Source organism: Desmodus rotundus, chromosome 7 (assembly GCF_022682495.2).
Source record: "Desmodus rotundus isolate HL8 chromosome 7, HLdesRot8A.1, whole genome shotgun sequence".
Taxonomy (NCBI): domain Eukaryota; kingdom Metazoa; phylum Chordata; class Mammalia; order Chiroptera; family Phyllostomidae; genus Desmodus; species Desmodus rotundus.
In genome coordinates, this window is record NC_071393.1 from 98,344,839 (window position 1) to 98,361,828 (window position 16,990).

The 16,990-nt window shown below is 37.6% G+C and overlaps 1 protein-coding gene across 3 annotated transcripts in view; it reads right to left on the reverse strand.

The window, feature by feature from the left end:
• Nucleotides 1–500: 500 nt before the first annotated feature.
• The window catches only part of L2HGDH (L-2-hydroxyglutarate dehydrogenase), a 39,711-nt gene continuing 23,221 nt past the window's right edge, over nt 501–16,990 (reverse strand). For 2 of the 3 annotated variants that reach the window (XM_045201350.3, XM_071221990.1), the window contains 3 exons: nt 16,191–16,348; nt 14,941–15,072; nt 501–2,549 (listed from right to left, as the gene is read on the reverse strand). In XM_045201350.3, coding sequence (XP_045057285.2) covers nt 2,354–2,549; nt 14,941–15,072; nt 16,191–16,348 — 486 coding nt within the window. In that variant the 3' untranslated portion in view covers nt 501–2,353. Of the gene's footprint in view, nt 2,550–14,285; nt 14,404–14,940; nt 15,073–16,190; nt 16,349–16,990 lie in introns of those variants that run through there. The other variant, XM_053928779.2, reaches the window with a different exon arrangement.

Here is a 16,990-nt window from a genome sequence, read left to right on the forward strand (position 1 = left end):
CATAAAGAAGTTGGAGCGGGTACTCAGAATCATGTGCCCTGTGATGGGAGGCTCATGCCCAGAAGCCCAACCCCCTGTTAGAAATAGCATACCAAAAATGTCTTCCCAAGAACTGTAATTTTTGATAAATTTCCAAAAGATTGACTTATTTATTGAACTCCCTCTCCCCCCAAGCCCCTGGAAAGTGTTGTGTTTATAAGCTACATACCCGTACATTCTGCTATCGAACAGAAATAGTGTCCCCTGGTGCTCTGGCGTATGAAGATGACACTGAAGTCAGCCAGATATTGCCACTACTATTAGATAGCCTTTTGTAAGTGGAGAGCTGCTCCACTATTTACCCAAATGTAAACTACTTTTCCTCATTTCTATATTATACACAAATACAGAAAATTTTTTTAAAGATTGGCTGCTATCTAAAGCTATGATAGTTCAAGTTTTACAAACAAAGCATTTGAATCACTTTTTATGAAACTAAAAATTATGTTCACAACACCATGGCTCATTAAAATATTTTAATATTAATATACATTTTCTTCTCTCAGAAATACACAAAACTTTTAAATATATTGGTATCACACAATAAAACCCTATTGACATAAATACGAAAATGTTTTACAAATAGAACATACTACACATTCAGAAACACTTTCAATATTTTCACTTGCATTTTTGGGAGGTATAGCATAGTCCCACATGGAATAAGGGTTGCTTTAATTAGGACAGTTTTGTAATTTTTCTTTCACAGCTTAGTGCATATGCAATCTTACTGTTAATGAAATAGAGAATTGTAATATTTTCCATTTCTTAACAGTCTTATAATGCAACAGAAAAATATCCCATTTTTCTTGAAGGAATCAGTTGTTATGAAGAACCATTAGGGCCTGTTTTGTGAGTGCTTTCTGAATGCTTTAAATATGCCCATTTCAAGTTTTGAATAATTGCCTAGTCTGTTTACCTGGGTTGTGCTATTTCATGAACATGAATGGATGATGTATATCCTTTCAAATTAATGGATGAGGTAGTTCAATCAAAGTAATCACAATGCTTGAAGTGAAAAGGAAAAAACAGAAAAGCTTTTTCTATCGGCCAAAATGCACATAACTTCTAACTCATCCATCACACATCTTTGGAGTTATAAAAGGAAAGAAAAAAACAAAGAGAGCATGATTATTCCTGAGAGAGTACATGTGAGGGAATGGAAGAAAATATCTCATTTAAATGGTGGTTCTGTAAGAAAAGTTTTCCCAATCAGTAGGCTGCCTTATTTTCATTTATATTTCTATTTTCCAACTTTCTGAATTGCAAGAATCATTTCAACAGATACCACACACATATATACAGCATATAATATACAGTATGGCACTGGCCAACAATTTAAAATACCCATGAAGTACATGTGAATGTAAGGCACTTTTGCGGTTTACAAAAGTGAATGCCTCAGAGTTAGGTAATTTCCAAAAATGAAGAAATATCCTCATAAAAGTTTATAGGATCCCTGGAAAACCAAGTCAGCATGAATCATTTGTGATCTTGGCTAACATATGAGAACCCTGGTGTAACTGAAGAGTAGAGATATAAGAGGTAAATAATTTTTTGAATTACAGAGTTCTGTGTATCAATGCCAGGATTCTAAAACTGCTCTCGTAAAAACCTATCAGTTCTATGTTCTTTTAGTTTCTCAACCACAGAGAATTGACGAGTTGGCAACAACCATTCACAGTGTACTGCTGTTTTCTTTTAGTGATGACACCATACCAAGTCAGTTATAAAGAGAATGGGAATACAAAAGGCTTTGAGTTTCTCTCCAAATATTATAGCTCAGTGGAATTGTACTCAAACTAATACTTTAAAAATGTGAAATTTCACGTATTTTTCAAAATCAATTAATTCCCAAATACAAATATTGTGGCTCTAAATGTGGGCTTTTCTAAGACTTCAAAATTAAAAGGCCTACAACCTACAGTATATTTTCTTGTCTACGAGAGACAAAAAGTTTAGATATTACAAAGCCAAAAAATTAAGGGAATAGGCAATTTTTATGCCATTATTCCCCAAAATTCTAAGAGCCAAATCTCTAGATTATGGTTGGTGAGGACAGGTCATTAACAAAGAGAGGGATTCAGGACAGATACAACTGTATCTTTCCTCTTTACTCACAAAGCAAAAGAGCATGGACTTTAGCAAATTATCTTTATTTTACACAAGCTTAACGATTCAATGGTTATCACATGTAATATCTAAAAATGCTATTTTCAAACCATGTTTCTTAAATTAAAAGAATGTAATTAGTACATTCTTGTGGATGTTGCTGAATGCGGAGATTAAAATGCATAGCTAGCTCTTCCATTAGTTACAATTTAAATCTTTGTTGGACTTCATCTGCAATCATTCCAGAAATTGCAAGGGAAGAAGTAGCAGCCGGGGAAGGTGCATTTCTCACATGAAGAATGCGATTTCCAATAATCCCAACTCCTCCATCAAATACAAAATCTTCTACCAGATTTCCATCTCGATCCAGAGCTTGGGCTCTTACTCCGGCTGGGCCTCTGCAAAACCAAGAGTGCAGTCAACTGCCTGGCAGAAATAAGACACTTTACAAGGCAGTGGTCTCAAAGTATTCTTAAAGCAATAAAGAGCAATTTAGATTTCTGAATGCGTAATCACATGGAAACCAAAAAGGTTTATCAGTTATAGCCTGTAAAACATACATCCTCAAAGAGAACTAAGATGGAGGCGTAGGTAGACACTGTGCCTCCTCGCACAACCAGAACTGACAGAAAATCGAACAGCAAGGAAGCCCGACACCAAGGAAATAAAAAATAAACATTCATCCAGACCGGTAGGAGGGGCGGAGACGGACAGCCAGGGTGGAGAGGACTCGTGTTGCCATGAGGGGACCAAGACTGGCAGAGTGTGGGACCAACAGGGCAGGCAGTCTGACCACTGGCAGACCCTGCGACCCCACGTTTGCGCAGATAAACTGAGAGGGCCGGACTCAGAGTGGCAGAGAGCGGGGCAAGCAGAGCGGCGGGTAGCACCCGGCAGCCCCACATTCGCGCACAGATAAACCAGACAAACGGTGGGGATCAACGCAGACCACGCAACCCAGGGCTCCAGTGCAGGGAAATAAAGCCTCAAACCTCTGATTGAAAGAGCCCGTGGGGGTTGGGATGGCAGCAGGAGAGACTCTCAGCCTCACAGGAGAGGTCGTTGGAGAGACCCACAGGGGCCTAGGGCGTGCACAAACCCACCCACTCGGGAACCAGCACCAGAGGGGCCCAGTTTGATTGTGGGTAGCAGAGTGAAAGACTAAAATCCGGTGGAGAGTGGAGCGGGTGCCATTGCTCCCTCTTGGCCCCTCCCCCACGTACAGCATCACAGCACAGCGACCAGCGTTACCCCGCCCTGGTGAACACCTAAGGCTCCACCCCTTAAAGTAACAGAAGCGCCAAGACAAAAAAAAAAATGGCCCAAATGACAGAACACTTCAAAGCTCCAGAAAAAATACAACTAAGCGAGGAAGAGATAGCCAACCTATCAGATGCACAGTTCAAAACACTGGTTATCAAGATGCTCACAGAATTGGTTGAACCTGTTCAAAAACCAGATGAAAAAATGAAGCCTATGCTAAGAGAAACAAAGGAAAATGTACAGGGAACCAATAGTGATGCGAAGGAAACTGGGACTCAAATCAATGGTGTGGACCAGAAGGAAGAAAGAAACATCCAACCAGAAAAGAATGAAGAAACAAGAATTCGGAAAAATGAGGAGAGGCTTAGGAACCTCCAGGACATCTTGAAACGTTCCAACATCCGAATTATAGGGGTGCCAGAAGGAAAAGAGGAAGAACAAAAAATTGAAAACTTATTTGAACAAATAATGAAGGAGAACTTCCCTAATCTGGCAAAGGAAATAGACTTCCAGGAAGTCCAGGAAGCTCAGAGAGTCCCAAAGAAGCTGGACCCAAGGAGAAACACACCAAGGCACATCATAATTACATTACCTAAGATTAAAGAGAAGGAGAGAATCTTAGAAGCAGCAAGAGAAAAGGAGACGGTTACCTACAAAGGACTTCCCATAAGATTGTCAGCTGATTTCTCCAAAGAGACTTTACAGGCAAGAAGGGGCTGGCAAGAAGTATTCCAAGTCATGAAAGGCAAGGGCCTACATCCAAGATTACTGTATCCAGCAAAGCTATCATTTAGAATGGAAGGGAAGATAAAGTACTTCTCAGATAAGGTCAAGTTAAAGAAGTTCATCATCACCAAGCCCTTATTATATGAAGTGTTAAAGGTATTTATCTAAGAAAAAGAAGATAAAAAATAGGAACAGTAAAAATGACAGCAAACTCACAGTTATTAACGACCACACCTAAAACAAGAACAAGAGCAAACTAGGCAAACAACTAGAACAGGAACAGAACCATAGAGATGGAGATCACATGGAGGGTTGTCAATAGGGGAGTGGGAGGGGGAGGGGGGGGGAAAGGTAAAGAGAATAAGTAGCATAGATGATAGGTGGAAAATAGACAGGGGGAGGGAAATGTAGAAGCCAAAGAACTTATAAGTATGACCCGTGGACATGAACTATTGGGGGGGAATGTGGGAGGGAGAGGGTGGGCAGGATGGAGTGGAGTGAGGGGGGGAAAATGGGACAACTGTAATAGCATAATCAATAAATATATTTTAAAAAAAAGAAAAAAAATATTGGTAATACATTTAAAAAAAAAAAACATCCTCAGCCTACAGCATAATGCCTGCCACAAAACAGTGCCAGTAAATGCTTATCAAATGAATATACAAATGGGTAAGTTACTTATAAATATCTGTTCTTTCCAAAAGTAGCACATATATCTATATTTAATTGGAATAAACATATTTTTACTTAAATTTATAAAATGAATTTATTATAAAATCAACCAATGGAAATAATAAGACTCTTCTGATTAACACAAAGCAATAAAATTAGGGCAGCTACATTCCTATATCCACTACAGAATTTTATTTGTGTTTTGCTTTGATTGTACACTATTAAAATTTATGAAGAAAAATATTTACAAGTGGCAGCAAGTTCTTGTTTTGCAGTTTGTTTTAATTTTTAACAGTTTAGTCTTCAATATCAGGATAACCTTCAATTAATTAAACAGAATACGGGATAAAAACAACAACAAATTAACTTGAAAGTATGTTAATACAGTAAGAGCCTTTACTACTAAAAGTTCTGTTTTATAACACCTGAGTTTACATATTAGACTTTTTTAATTTTGAAAACAGTTAAAAAATTTACAGATGAAATGTGAATAAAAAATTTTTGGAATCCAAAAGCATCTTCAGTGAATCTGCTCAAGAAAACAGTTTGAAAACAACTGCCTTATTATACACACCGCCAAACCTCAAGATACCAGGAGACAACATTAAACATTTTTATTGGTCCTGGGCCAATGCAGGTAAGTACTTGAGGGTGATATTATACAAAGAACAATATGGGAGCACTGCCCTCTAAGACCTCTGCCTGTCTGAGAAGAGATGATAATAGTAATAGCTATTACTTACCAAGTGCTTATTCTGTGTTAGGAATTCTCTCATTTAATCCTTACAACAACTCTAACAGGCTGATATAGTTTACATTTAACAGTGACAAAACACAGAGTGATTAAGTAGCTTACCTGAAGTTCATTTGTAGAAAGGTAAATAAAGATTACAACAAGGGTAAAAGGTTCTACAATAAAGGTAAGTAACCCGCCCTACGGACACCTGCAGGGAATCTGGACAAGAGATTTTTGAGCTGTAAGGATTTCCAAGTAAGAATCAGATACAACATGTAGAACACAAGACAGAATGGGACAGAAGCTGAAACTTCTTTGGCTAAGGATACATATCAGTGTATCAGCCATTTTGCGCATTCTGTATTTGTGGCTTATCTCTGCTCACCAAAGCAGCATTTCTCCCCTCTTTTCTTGGACAATGCTGCTGTTTCTATTGAGAGTACCTCTGAGTTACTTGTCCCTCCCCTTTTATCTGACAGAAGGCCAACATGTAAAGGATACACAGTGGCATGACTTGAGTGTACAAAGTAAAACTTTCCTTCATATGAGGTTATGTTAGTACATTCCCCTTACTCCTTTTGAACAAATAGAAGTTAACAGTGATTAACTACAGTTAAAAAATGTATCTACTTTTTAATTCTGCTTACAAACACCAATTATGTACTCAATGTCCCCTACATTCCTGTCCAAGTGTTCAAGATCTATAATCCAAAGTGTAAAAAACTATACAATATTAAGTTTTTCTAAGGATCTCACTTTCATTCAAACTAAAGTAACTATTTAACATGAAATGTTTAAGATACCAAATTCTTCAATTCCCTAGTCAGCACTTAATACAACTTGAGGGTTTTTCTTTGCATGATTACATATAGGCATTTCCCCTCGAAATTTCAGGTAAGAAAACCGTAAATGTCTTGAGTGCTAGGACAGCATCTGGCACAACACCCCTGCACCACCCCATGTTTAGACGTGTTCCTTGTACACAGTAAGTATCCAGTAAGACTAGAAATTTTTAACATCTATTTTTTTAAGTTCTATTTTAATAGCTTGAAAGAACAAATAATTCAGCAAATTTAACATGTGGATTTAACTACATTTAATTGTTTAGTGCTTTTTATAGCCATGTATTTTACTACATTGGTAGCTAAATTTAATAAGAATATACATCCTACACTTTAAATATATCCAGAAACAACAGGTGAACATATAACTAATGGCTTCATTCATCTGAGAAGCACTGTAATTATTACTTTATTGTTTTGCGGCAGGCATTATTATCCTGTGGGCTAGAAAACAGCTATGACAGGCTACAACTAACACCTTTGGCAAGTTCCAAATAGGCCAATTTAGTATTTTATGAAATTCACCACGGAATCTGATCATCTAAAAGTAGAAGTTCACATGAGCATATTTAAATTGGGAATGGTGGAATGGAGAAAGTAAACCATTCCATCTTAACTCTGAAACATAAAAGGATATTTTGGCTGCTAGTCTTCAACCTAACTGGATTGTGACAAGAGAACTTGGTTTTTCTAAGATCAATTTTTGAATTTTGTTGAGAACTTGGTTTAGGGCTTAGAACTTTTTGAGCTTTGTAACTGTTTGCTGAGGGTTTGAATAACACTAGTATTCTGTAATAGAGGTAGGGGAGTTCTATGAATCCACTAAATCAAGTGTTATTCAAATCTGTATTTTATCTGTTTGATCTTTTCTAGCAATAGACATGCCTTAAAACCATCCACCACAGTTATGGATTTGCAGATTTGTGCTTGCAGTTGTCAGTTTTTGTTTTCTGTGCTTCATATTGTATGCAATGTTTATGGTGACCCTCTTTATCTCTAATAATAACTTTTGCCTTGCGGTGTATTTTATTTGAAATGAACCCAGTACTCATCTTTCTTCTAATAAGCATTTGCATAGCACATAGATGGATTTTTTTAAATCCAACCTGACAATCTCCGTATTAACTATTAAGTATATTTACATTTATTGTAATTACTGATATGTTTGATTTCTACCATATTACTGTGGTCTTTCCATCTCATTTCTTGACTTACTGAGTTTTCTATAGTCTTTTTTCCTCCTTTACTGACTTGGAAGTTATATAATTTATTTCCATTCTTGCATTTAGCTTTATTTATTCAGATGAAACTCCCCATGCATCCTGAATTTTGTCTTTCTGCCAGCTCTAGAAAATTCTCAAATACTCTTCAAAGTACTCTTCTCAATTTCTCTGGAACTTCTATGAGATGTAGGCTAGAACTTTCTCATTTTCTTCTCCATGTCTTTTAATGTCCATGATACATTTTTATCTTGCAACATCATTCTCTAAATTCTTCAGATTTTAATTTACTAATTTTCTCTTAGGGTCTCACCAGTTATCTTAGACATCTGAGTTTTAAAATTTAAGAACTAGCCCTGGCGGGGTGGCTCAGTTGGTTGGAGAATCGTCCCAAGCACCAAAAGGTTGTCGGTTTGATTCTGGTCAGGGCAGGTGCCTAGGCTGCCGTTCTCTCCCATCCCCAGTTGCAGCGCAAATGGGAGGCAACTAATTGATGTTTCTTTCTCACATCAATGTTTCTCTCTCCCTCCCTTCCTTTCATTAAAGTCAATAATCATATCCTTGGGTGAGGACTAATAGTAGTAGTAGTAGTAGTAGTAGTAGTAGTAGTAGTAGTAACAGTTAAAATTTAAGAACTACATTTTTCATTTCTAGAAATTCTAATTAGTTGGTTTCCAAATTTATCTAGGGTATTTTTTGGTCTTATTCATGTTTTCCATTCCTTCTTGTTTTTTTTTAAAGACTGTATTTATTCATTTTTAGAGAGAGGGGAAGGGAAGGAGAAAGAAAGGGAGAGAAACATCAACATGTGGTTGCCTGTCATGCGCCTCTTGCTGGGGACCTGGCCCACACCCAAGGCATATGCTCTGACTGGGAAGCGAACTGCCACCCTTTGGTTCACAGGCCCATGCTCAATCCATTGAGCTACACCAGCTATGGCTCCATTCCTTTTTGTTTTTAATTCACTGAAGCATATTTACCTTATGGTTTCTAATATTACTATTATCCAAAGCTATAAGGGGTCTAATTCTGGTATTCATTCTATCTGTTTACTTTCACTTGTGGTGGTTCCTAACTTTTGAGGGTGAGTTTCTGTTCAGCAGGACTTGATCTGGGGGAATACTGTGGGGGTTGGGTTGAGGTTTTGTTCCTGCACAGAGGTTTAACATTTGCTTCTATCAGGTGTTCCAGGTATTATCATCTTAGAAACACTTAAAAAAAATTTAGGTATATTTTATTGATTTTGCTATTACAGTTGTCCCAATTTTTTTCTTTTATCCCCCTCCTCTCTGCACTGCCCCCATCACCCTCCAGCATTTCCCACCCTCCACAGTTCATGTCCATGGGTTGTACATATAAGTTCTTTGGCTTTTCTATTTCCTATACTATTCTTAACTGCCCCTTGACTATTTTGTGCCTATCTATTCTGCTTCTTATTCCCTGTACCTTTTCTCCCATTCTCCTCCTCCCCACTGATAACCCTCCGTGTGATCTCCATTTCTGTGATTCTGTTCCAGTTCTAGTTGTTTGCTTAGTTTATTTTTGTTTTGTTTTATTTTTTAGGTTCAGTTGTTGTGAGTTTGTTGTCATTTTACTTTTCATATTTTTTATCATATTCTTTTTCTTAGATAAGTCCCTTTAACATTTCATATAATAAGGGCTGGTGATGATGAACTCCTTTACCTTGCCCTTATCTGGGAAGCACTTTATCTGCCCTTCCATCCTAAATGACAGCTTTGCTGGATAGAGTAATCTTGGATGCAGGTCCTCACCTTTCACAACTTTGAATACTTCTTTCCAGCCCCTTCTTGTCTGCAAGGTTTCTTTTGAGAAATCAGCTGTCAGTCTTATGGGAACTTGCTGCTTTGTAGGTAACTGTCTCCTTTTCTCTTGCTGCTTTTAAGATTTTCTCCTTATCTCTAATCTTGGGTAATGTCAGTATGATGTGGCTTGGTGTGTGCTTCCTTGGGTCCAACTTCTTTGGGACTCTGAGCTTCCTGGACTTCCTGGAAGTCTATTTCCTTTGCCAAATTGGGAAGTTCTCCTTCATTATGTTTCCAAATAAGTTTTCAATTTCTTGCTCTTCCTCTTTTCCTTCTGGTACCCCTACGATTTGGATGTTGGAATGTTTAAAGTTGTCCTGGAGGTTCCTAAGCCTCTCATTTTTTTTTGAATTCTTGACTCTTCATTCTGTTCTGGTTGAATGTTTATTTCTTCTGTCTACTCCAAATAGTTGATTTGTGTCCCAGTTTCCTTACTTTCACTGTTGGTTTCCTGTACATTTTCCTTTATTTCACTTTTCATGGCCTTCACTTGTTCCTCTATTTTACGACCATACTCAACCACTCCTCAATCACTCCTGTGAGCATCCTGATTACCAGTGTTTTATCTTATAGGTTGGCTACCACTTAGTTGTATTTTTTCTGGAGCTTTGATCTGTTCTTTCATTTGGGCCATATTTCTTTGTTTCCACATGCCTGTAAGGGGCAGATCCTTAGATATTCATCAGCTCAGGGTAATCCACTCACTGAGTTGTGGCTCTGATGTGGGGGAGTGGTCCGAGAAGGAACAATGCTGCTTGCTTGGCTCTCACCCACTTTCAGTCACTTCCTCCGCTACCCACAAGCAAATTGGGCCCTTCTGGTGCTGATTCCTGGGTGGGTGAGTTTGTGTACATTCTAGGACCCCATGGGTCTCTCCAACAAACTCTTCTGTGAGGCTGGGAGTTTCTCTCGCCACCACAACCCCCATAGGTTTTTACAGCCAGAGGTTTTGAAGCTTTATTTCCCCATGCTGGAACCCTGGGTTGCACGGTCCATCTTGGGCACTAGTTGTTCCTCCTGGTTCATCCACACGCAAATGTGGGACCGCCTGGTCCACCAGCCACTACCATGCTGCACATCCTCTCTGGGGTGTCCTCTCTACCCAGGCTGCCCATCTCTGCCCCTCCTACTAGTCTGAATGAACGTTTCTTCTTAACTCCTTGGTTGTCAGACTTCTATGCAGTTCTATTTTCTGGCAGTTCTGGTTATTTTTTGTTTTTAAATTTGTTGTTGTCCTTCTTTTGGTTGTGCAAAGAGGCAAAGTGTATCTACCTATGCCTCCATCTTGGCTGGAAGTAGGAACACTATTTTTAAGTGGATTTTTAAAACATGTACAAAAATAAAATGATCAGTATAATGAACTTCTATATATATATTACCCAGTTCAATAATATTCAAAACATCCAATCTTGTTTTATTTATATACCCACCTACTGTCCACCTCTTTCTACTGGGTTATTTTAAAGCAAATCACAGATGACATATCATTTCATTTCAATGTGTATTTCTTTTAAAAGAATTCTTAAAATAATTTTAAAAACTAATCATTGCTTAGTATCATCAATATTCAGTATGGTCAAATTACCCTGATTTTCTCTCGCTCCCTCTCCCTTCCCCCCTCCCCCCCCACCTCTCTTTCTCTTTCTCTCTCTCCCTCTCTCTCTCTCTCTCTCTCTCTCTCTCGTGTGTTTAAAGTGAGAGATGGAGAAGTAGTTTGAAGCAAAATCTGAAAAAGTCTGGACCTACTTTTAAAATTAATTTCCCAGCATAAAGTTCCTAGATCAAGCTGAGTAGTTCTAGATTTTTAGAAGGTTCTCCCATCTCCCGCACTACCAAATTCCCATATTCCTTCCCTCAAGCCCAGGACAGACAAAATTCCTTAGGACTTCCTGGTACCAAGAGGAGTTTTTTAAAACTCCCTTTTCACTGAGTATGTTAGCCCTTGAGGAGTCTCTGGATGAACACAGGGGTCTCAGTTCCGACTTTTTATCTCTTACTTTCTAGCACTTGAGTGACCATTAAAATACAAGTCCCTAATGTTTTATATCTTGCTTTGTGTGGCTGACACATGAGTTTATACTAGCAATTTTCAACCTTTTTCATCTCATGGTACATATAAGCTAATTACTAAAATTCTTCAGCACACCAAAAAATATGTTTTTGCCAACCCAACAAAAATAATAGGTATAATTTTGATTTATTCACACCATATGGCCATTATTGTGTTGGCTGTTATCATTTTTTTACTTGACAATCTAAGGGAAAAGAGGTCAGTGCCCATAACTAAATAGTCAGGTATTACATGTTTTAAATATTCTTGAGGCACACCAGTATGCTTCTTGTTGCACACTGGTTGAAAATCACTGGTTTATACAATTGTCAAAATTCACTGAACACTTAATACCTGCATTATTTTACTCTATGTAAATCCAAAAAGCAATTAAAAATAAAACTCAGTTATATTTGTATAAAAATCAGCAAATCCTCCTCACCCGTGCAGGACAGCATCAGCACCAATTCTTTGTAGTATTTGGGTTTTCAATTTCTGCTTCATTTTTGCTCCTGGGGTGCCCATTCCTTTCTTGCATGCTCAGCTATATGCATTTCAAAATATTATTATCTTTTTTCCAGACTCTCTTAGTATTTTCTGGTGTGAGGGTCACCAAATTCCCTAGATTAGTGGTCCTCAACCAAGTAAGATTCTGCCCCCTAGAGGACATTTGGCAGTGTCTGGAGACATTTCTGGTTGTCATAACCAACGGAGTAGTGCTGGCATCTATCTAGTCAGGACAGGTCAGGGATGCTGCTGAACACCCTACAATGAAGTAGACAGTCTCCCATGACAAAGAATTATTTGGCCCAAAATGTCAATAGTGCCAAGACCGACAAACCCTGATCTAGACCACCTTTACTGTAGGAATACTTGGCTTTCACCTTTGCATTTCACAATGACGCAGTACAGTCTTTAGCTATCATTCATGATGAAAACATCTTGCCTAAAAGTTCACTCTAGAATCCTCCAAATAAGAAACTTCAAAGTGAAGAGTAGGGAAAAAAGAGAACTTGGCATATATGTCTTCATGTTTTACATCCCTAGAATGCTTGCAGATACAAACTGCTGTTGGATTACCATACAAAATTAATTGCAGAACAAATTAAAGGACTTTAGAGCTAAGATTAAGAACCCTAGAGATCATGATTTAACAATGAGAAGTGTATATACCTAGTAAATATACTTGACAGATTATAACTTCACATTCTAATTTAATGTTCACCAGCAAGTTACTGCCCACGATGTTCTGGTTAGGCAATGAGAAGTCAAGCTGGAAATCTATTGGTGATTACTACAATTTAAGAACATCATCCTGAGCTAAAAATATCCTACTAAAAGTGCTGCTTCATTTCTCTTTTACTATCTAGAACTAGTTAATATGCTTCTGTCTGAATACTAATGATAGAACATCAATGGTTTTACTACAGTGGGTTGCAAAATAGGCAAGAATTGGGTTTCAAAATGTGGGAAAATCTTATTGATCATTTTTGTTATTATTATTTAATATTTTCAGGCATGTGAAAGGTACAGAGAATAATATAATGAGCACCTATTTTCTTACCAAACAGCTTAAGAAATAAAGCATTATAAATATGATAATAGCCCTCTGTAGAACTCTCTGGATCTCATTCCCTTCTCTCCCCACAGGTAACCACTCTCCTGAATTAGGTGTTTATCACTATACTTGTTTTTATTTTCACATTACATGTGAGATCCATAATAATATAGGGTATTGTCAAACTTATGTAAATGGTACCAAACTTATCTTCTACAACTTCCTTCTTGTTATTGATAATTTCCCACATTTACTAGCTATATGAATGGAATAAAAGGGAAGGAGTAAATGGAATTGCTAAATGTGTTCAGTTTCTTTATCTCCAAAGAGAAACTCATCTGTGATTGGGTTGAATTTATCCCCAAATGCACCTGCCTACAGTTCTGTGTACCCTTCTCTGCCAAGTGCTAATGAAACTGGTAACCGAAACCAACACCCTTACATGCAGGGACAAAGGAGTGTTCACCAAAACCCCCAAGCCCCAGTCCAGTTCTACCATATGAAACCCACTGATCTAAAGAGTTTTCAGGCTTCTACAAAAGGGGATGGTAAGCGAATATGAGCAGTGAATTCACTGCAATTGTTTATACACAGATTTCACTATCCCCACATATTTTCCAAGGAATATTAATAGGAGTAACAGACACCAGATTTGACCAATCTATTTTCAGATATAAAACATAACAGGTCTGCTAAAGCAGACCACTGAAAAATAAAAGCCTTTATTTATAGGTGAATGAAAGAAAATAAAGCCTAGATATTTTTATCACTTCCATTTCAGAAGGTAAATAGAGGGGTGAGAGAGATAAGAGTAAAAACATTAACTGGGCTTTAATAGTCCTTCTAAGGATTCAAAGAAGCTGATCTGAGAATGATATATTAGTCAGATTTAGACCAGGACGCTCCCCTAAGGGAGACAGCTGACATGATTATTGCTCTCTTTCCAGATACGGAGTTAAGCTGCTGACATTTTACACCACATTTTACACCGGACAAGTTCAGCAGCTGTTACTGAGGCAACAGACACTTAGGTCTCTAGAGATTCATGGGATGGATTCATGCACAGAGAGTACCTCAAAGGTACTAAGCCTGCTTAGGCATAACAAATGGCTTGTTCAGGGAAAATGGTGAACACCCTAAAATTATCACCAAAGGGAAAAGGAAATAGGCTTGGGTAATATTTAGAACAACTTACAGATCAAGTCCAGACAGCCTTTTACCATTAAGAAAAAAAAAATTTTTTTTAAGTAATCCTTCCTTTACCCCACTTCCTTGTTACCTCTGTAACAAGGACTCAGGCTGATGGTTACCACACTACTTCTGACTTCTGTCCTGCAACTAGAGTTCCTGGGTGGAGTAGGACTGAAAAAAGAAAAAAAGCAGTAGAGAAGCAGCAAGGTAAGATGCCGAGAACAGAAGTGTGTTTCTAAAAGGTTTTAAGAATCAATCAAAAGAGAATGTTTTAATGTGTTTATTATCTAATTCTTTAATATGGTGATCCTTGATCTTATACACAAAAGTAAAGTCAAAAGACTTTGCAATCCTAAGAGCCGGAGGCCAGGGAGATTTTAAATTTCAGACAAGATGTTTTTATCATGAGTGACAGCTAGACACAAAGGCAAAGGTGGCAACACAGCTGCGATGGAGATTTCAGTTTAACGCTGTAAGGTAGTCTAGGTAATTATAAATGGTAGATGTAGTTCAAGCGCTAAGGCATGATGCAGCAATGCCAACTCACACACTGCAAAGGGCACTCAACAACTTGTTGGAAACGAGAGAACACACAAAGATTCAGTGGACACCCTGACTAAAGAGTACCTATGAACCATGAAGTCAGATCCCCCTCCCAAGTCCACCTAACTCATGACTGTATTTGTAATCTTTATGGCTTTTCCTTACCTAAGTATATCATTGGTAGTAATTTCAGGGATGAACTTTTGAAGATGCTTCACTGTTGCACTGAGAAAACAAGCTCTATACATTTCATTGACTCCATAGGAGAAATTCTGGAACACCAGTTTAATCAAGCCACTGAAAGCAAAGAAAATAAAATTTTTATATGAGAGAAAGGAATTCTTTCTTACTATTAAAAACCCTTCCAAACTATTATATCTGGGTAGGGGGCATCTCAGAAATTTAGGCAAAGACAGAATAACCACATATTAAAAGAAAATCAACTTTGGCCAATGTAAGAAGGAAACTTCAGCAAAGGGATATCTTCCAAAGTCCAGCGGTAAACACCTTTCAAACTCAAATTACCAGGGAATGATAGTTTCAAACTAGAATTCTATAAAGCCTGCCAACAAAACGGCTTTCTCATACAAATGTTACATGCTTTCAAAACACACCTAAAAAGCATTAGCAGATCTTTAAATCAGGGTATTAGAGAAGTGAAATAGATATTTATCCTACCTTTTTTTTTAATCAGCCAGAGGTAAGATACTTTAGTAGTGATTCTCAAGTGAGACTCTGTGGAGCCTATATATATATATATATGTATTTTTAAAAGCACACATACTCAAAAAACTCATCCTAAACCTTCTGTTTCAGAATCTGTAGAAAGTAAAACTCTAGTATAGCTTAAAAAGCTTTCTAGTAACTTTGATGCGAAACTCTCTGGAAAGAACACTGCTAAAAGGACCAAAACAAAACAAAACAAAACAAAAAAACCAAAACAACCTCACTGAGTTCTTATAATAGTAAAGAATCTGTATCCCAGGTCAACACATTGTTAGTTTTCCAAAAAGGAAACAACTTTGGTTATCACCAATTTCTCCGGTGTTATTCAAAATGATGGTGGTGATCAGCTTGAAATGACTTAATCAAAGTATACCATCTACTAATTTTGAGAGGAACTTTATTTTTTCAAACACAATTAGAAGGCTAACAAATCAAGGTTTGGATTGTCAGATATGTGGCTGATCTTGTTCTTTTTAACCAAGACTTCACCCTGGATCATCAGAATTTTCTTGAAGTAGTTAAAACATTATGTTTATTCCACAAAGCTCTTAATTTGGATTAATTAAAAAAATCAATATATTAATCCCAAATGTGAGGATTTACCCAACAAATAGAATATCAAGACAGACAAAATTTCCCACATTAAAAATATAAACACACAAAATCATTTTTTAGGTAAATAAAGTTACCTCTTGGTAATTGTATCTGTAATATCTCTGGCACTGAAGTCAAAGGGTTTGTAGCCCTCTCGTTTAAAGGCGAGGACTGCATTAGGCCCTAGCCAAACACTGCCGTCCATCCTTGGTGTGAAGTGAACTCCTAGGAAAGGAAACCGGCTATCTGGGACCTACAGATTTCACACAGCAAACTGTTAGCCTCATTTCATACTGCATTTGTTATGCATTCAAATATTCAACTGGTAATATAAATCACTTTCTTCCCATGCATTTAATTTGTGTTATTTTGACCTGTACTGAGATATACTTTTCCACTTACATGCTTCTGCCTAGAAATGCCACATAGGAAACACTGATTAACTACTGACACTAACACATACTCCCATCTATTTTTCTTTCTGAGTAAAAGAAAAAAAAAGCCCTACTTCATGTTATTCCTCGCCCCCATCTAGGGATGTATGTGGCTGGCAGGTAAAATCAGAGCTGCCAGAAAAACACACATTTGTAGCACAGGTTTCTGTAAAGTTGGAATGTTTTGGGTTGGAGCACGTGAAACGGATGTTTTGGAAAGGTCAAAAACGTTAAGTGGCTGATAATGGTAATTTCATCTGGTTCAATCTAGTAGTTCCATAGAGAATGAATTCTTCATCTAAAGGGCGTTGTCCTCTACATCACAAAACTACAGAGTGGCCACAACCCCTTTTCTGCACCTATTCATAATGCACTGAGAAAGAGGGTTAGGGGTCTGGAAAAAGGGAAAGTTCTCTCATGAGGGCTCCTCAACCAGACAGGAGGAAGAATTGTGTTCTTTC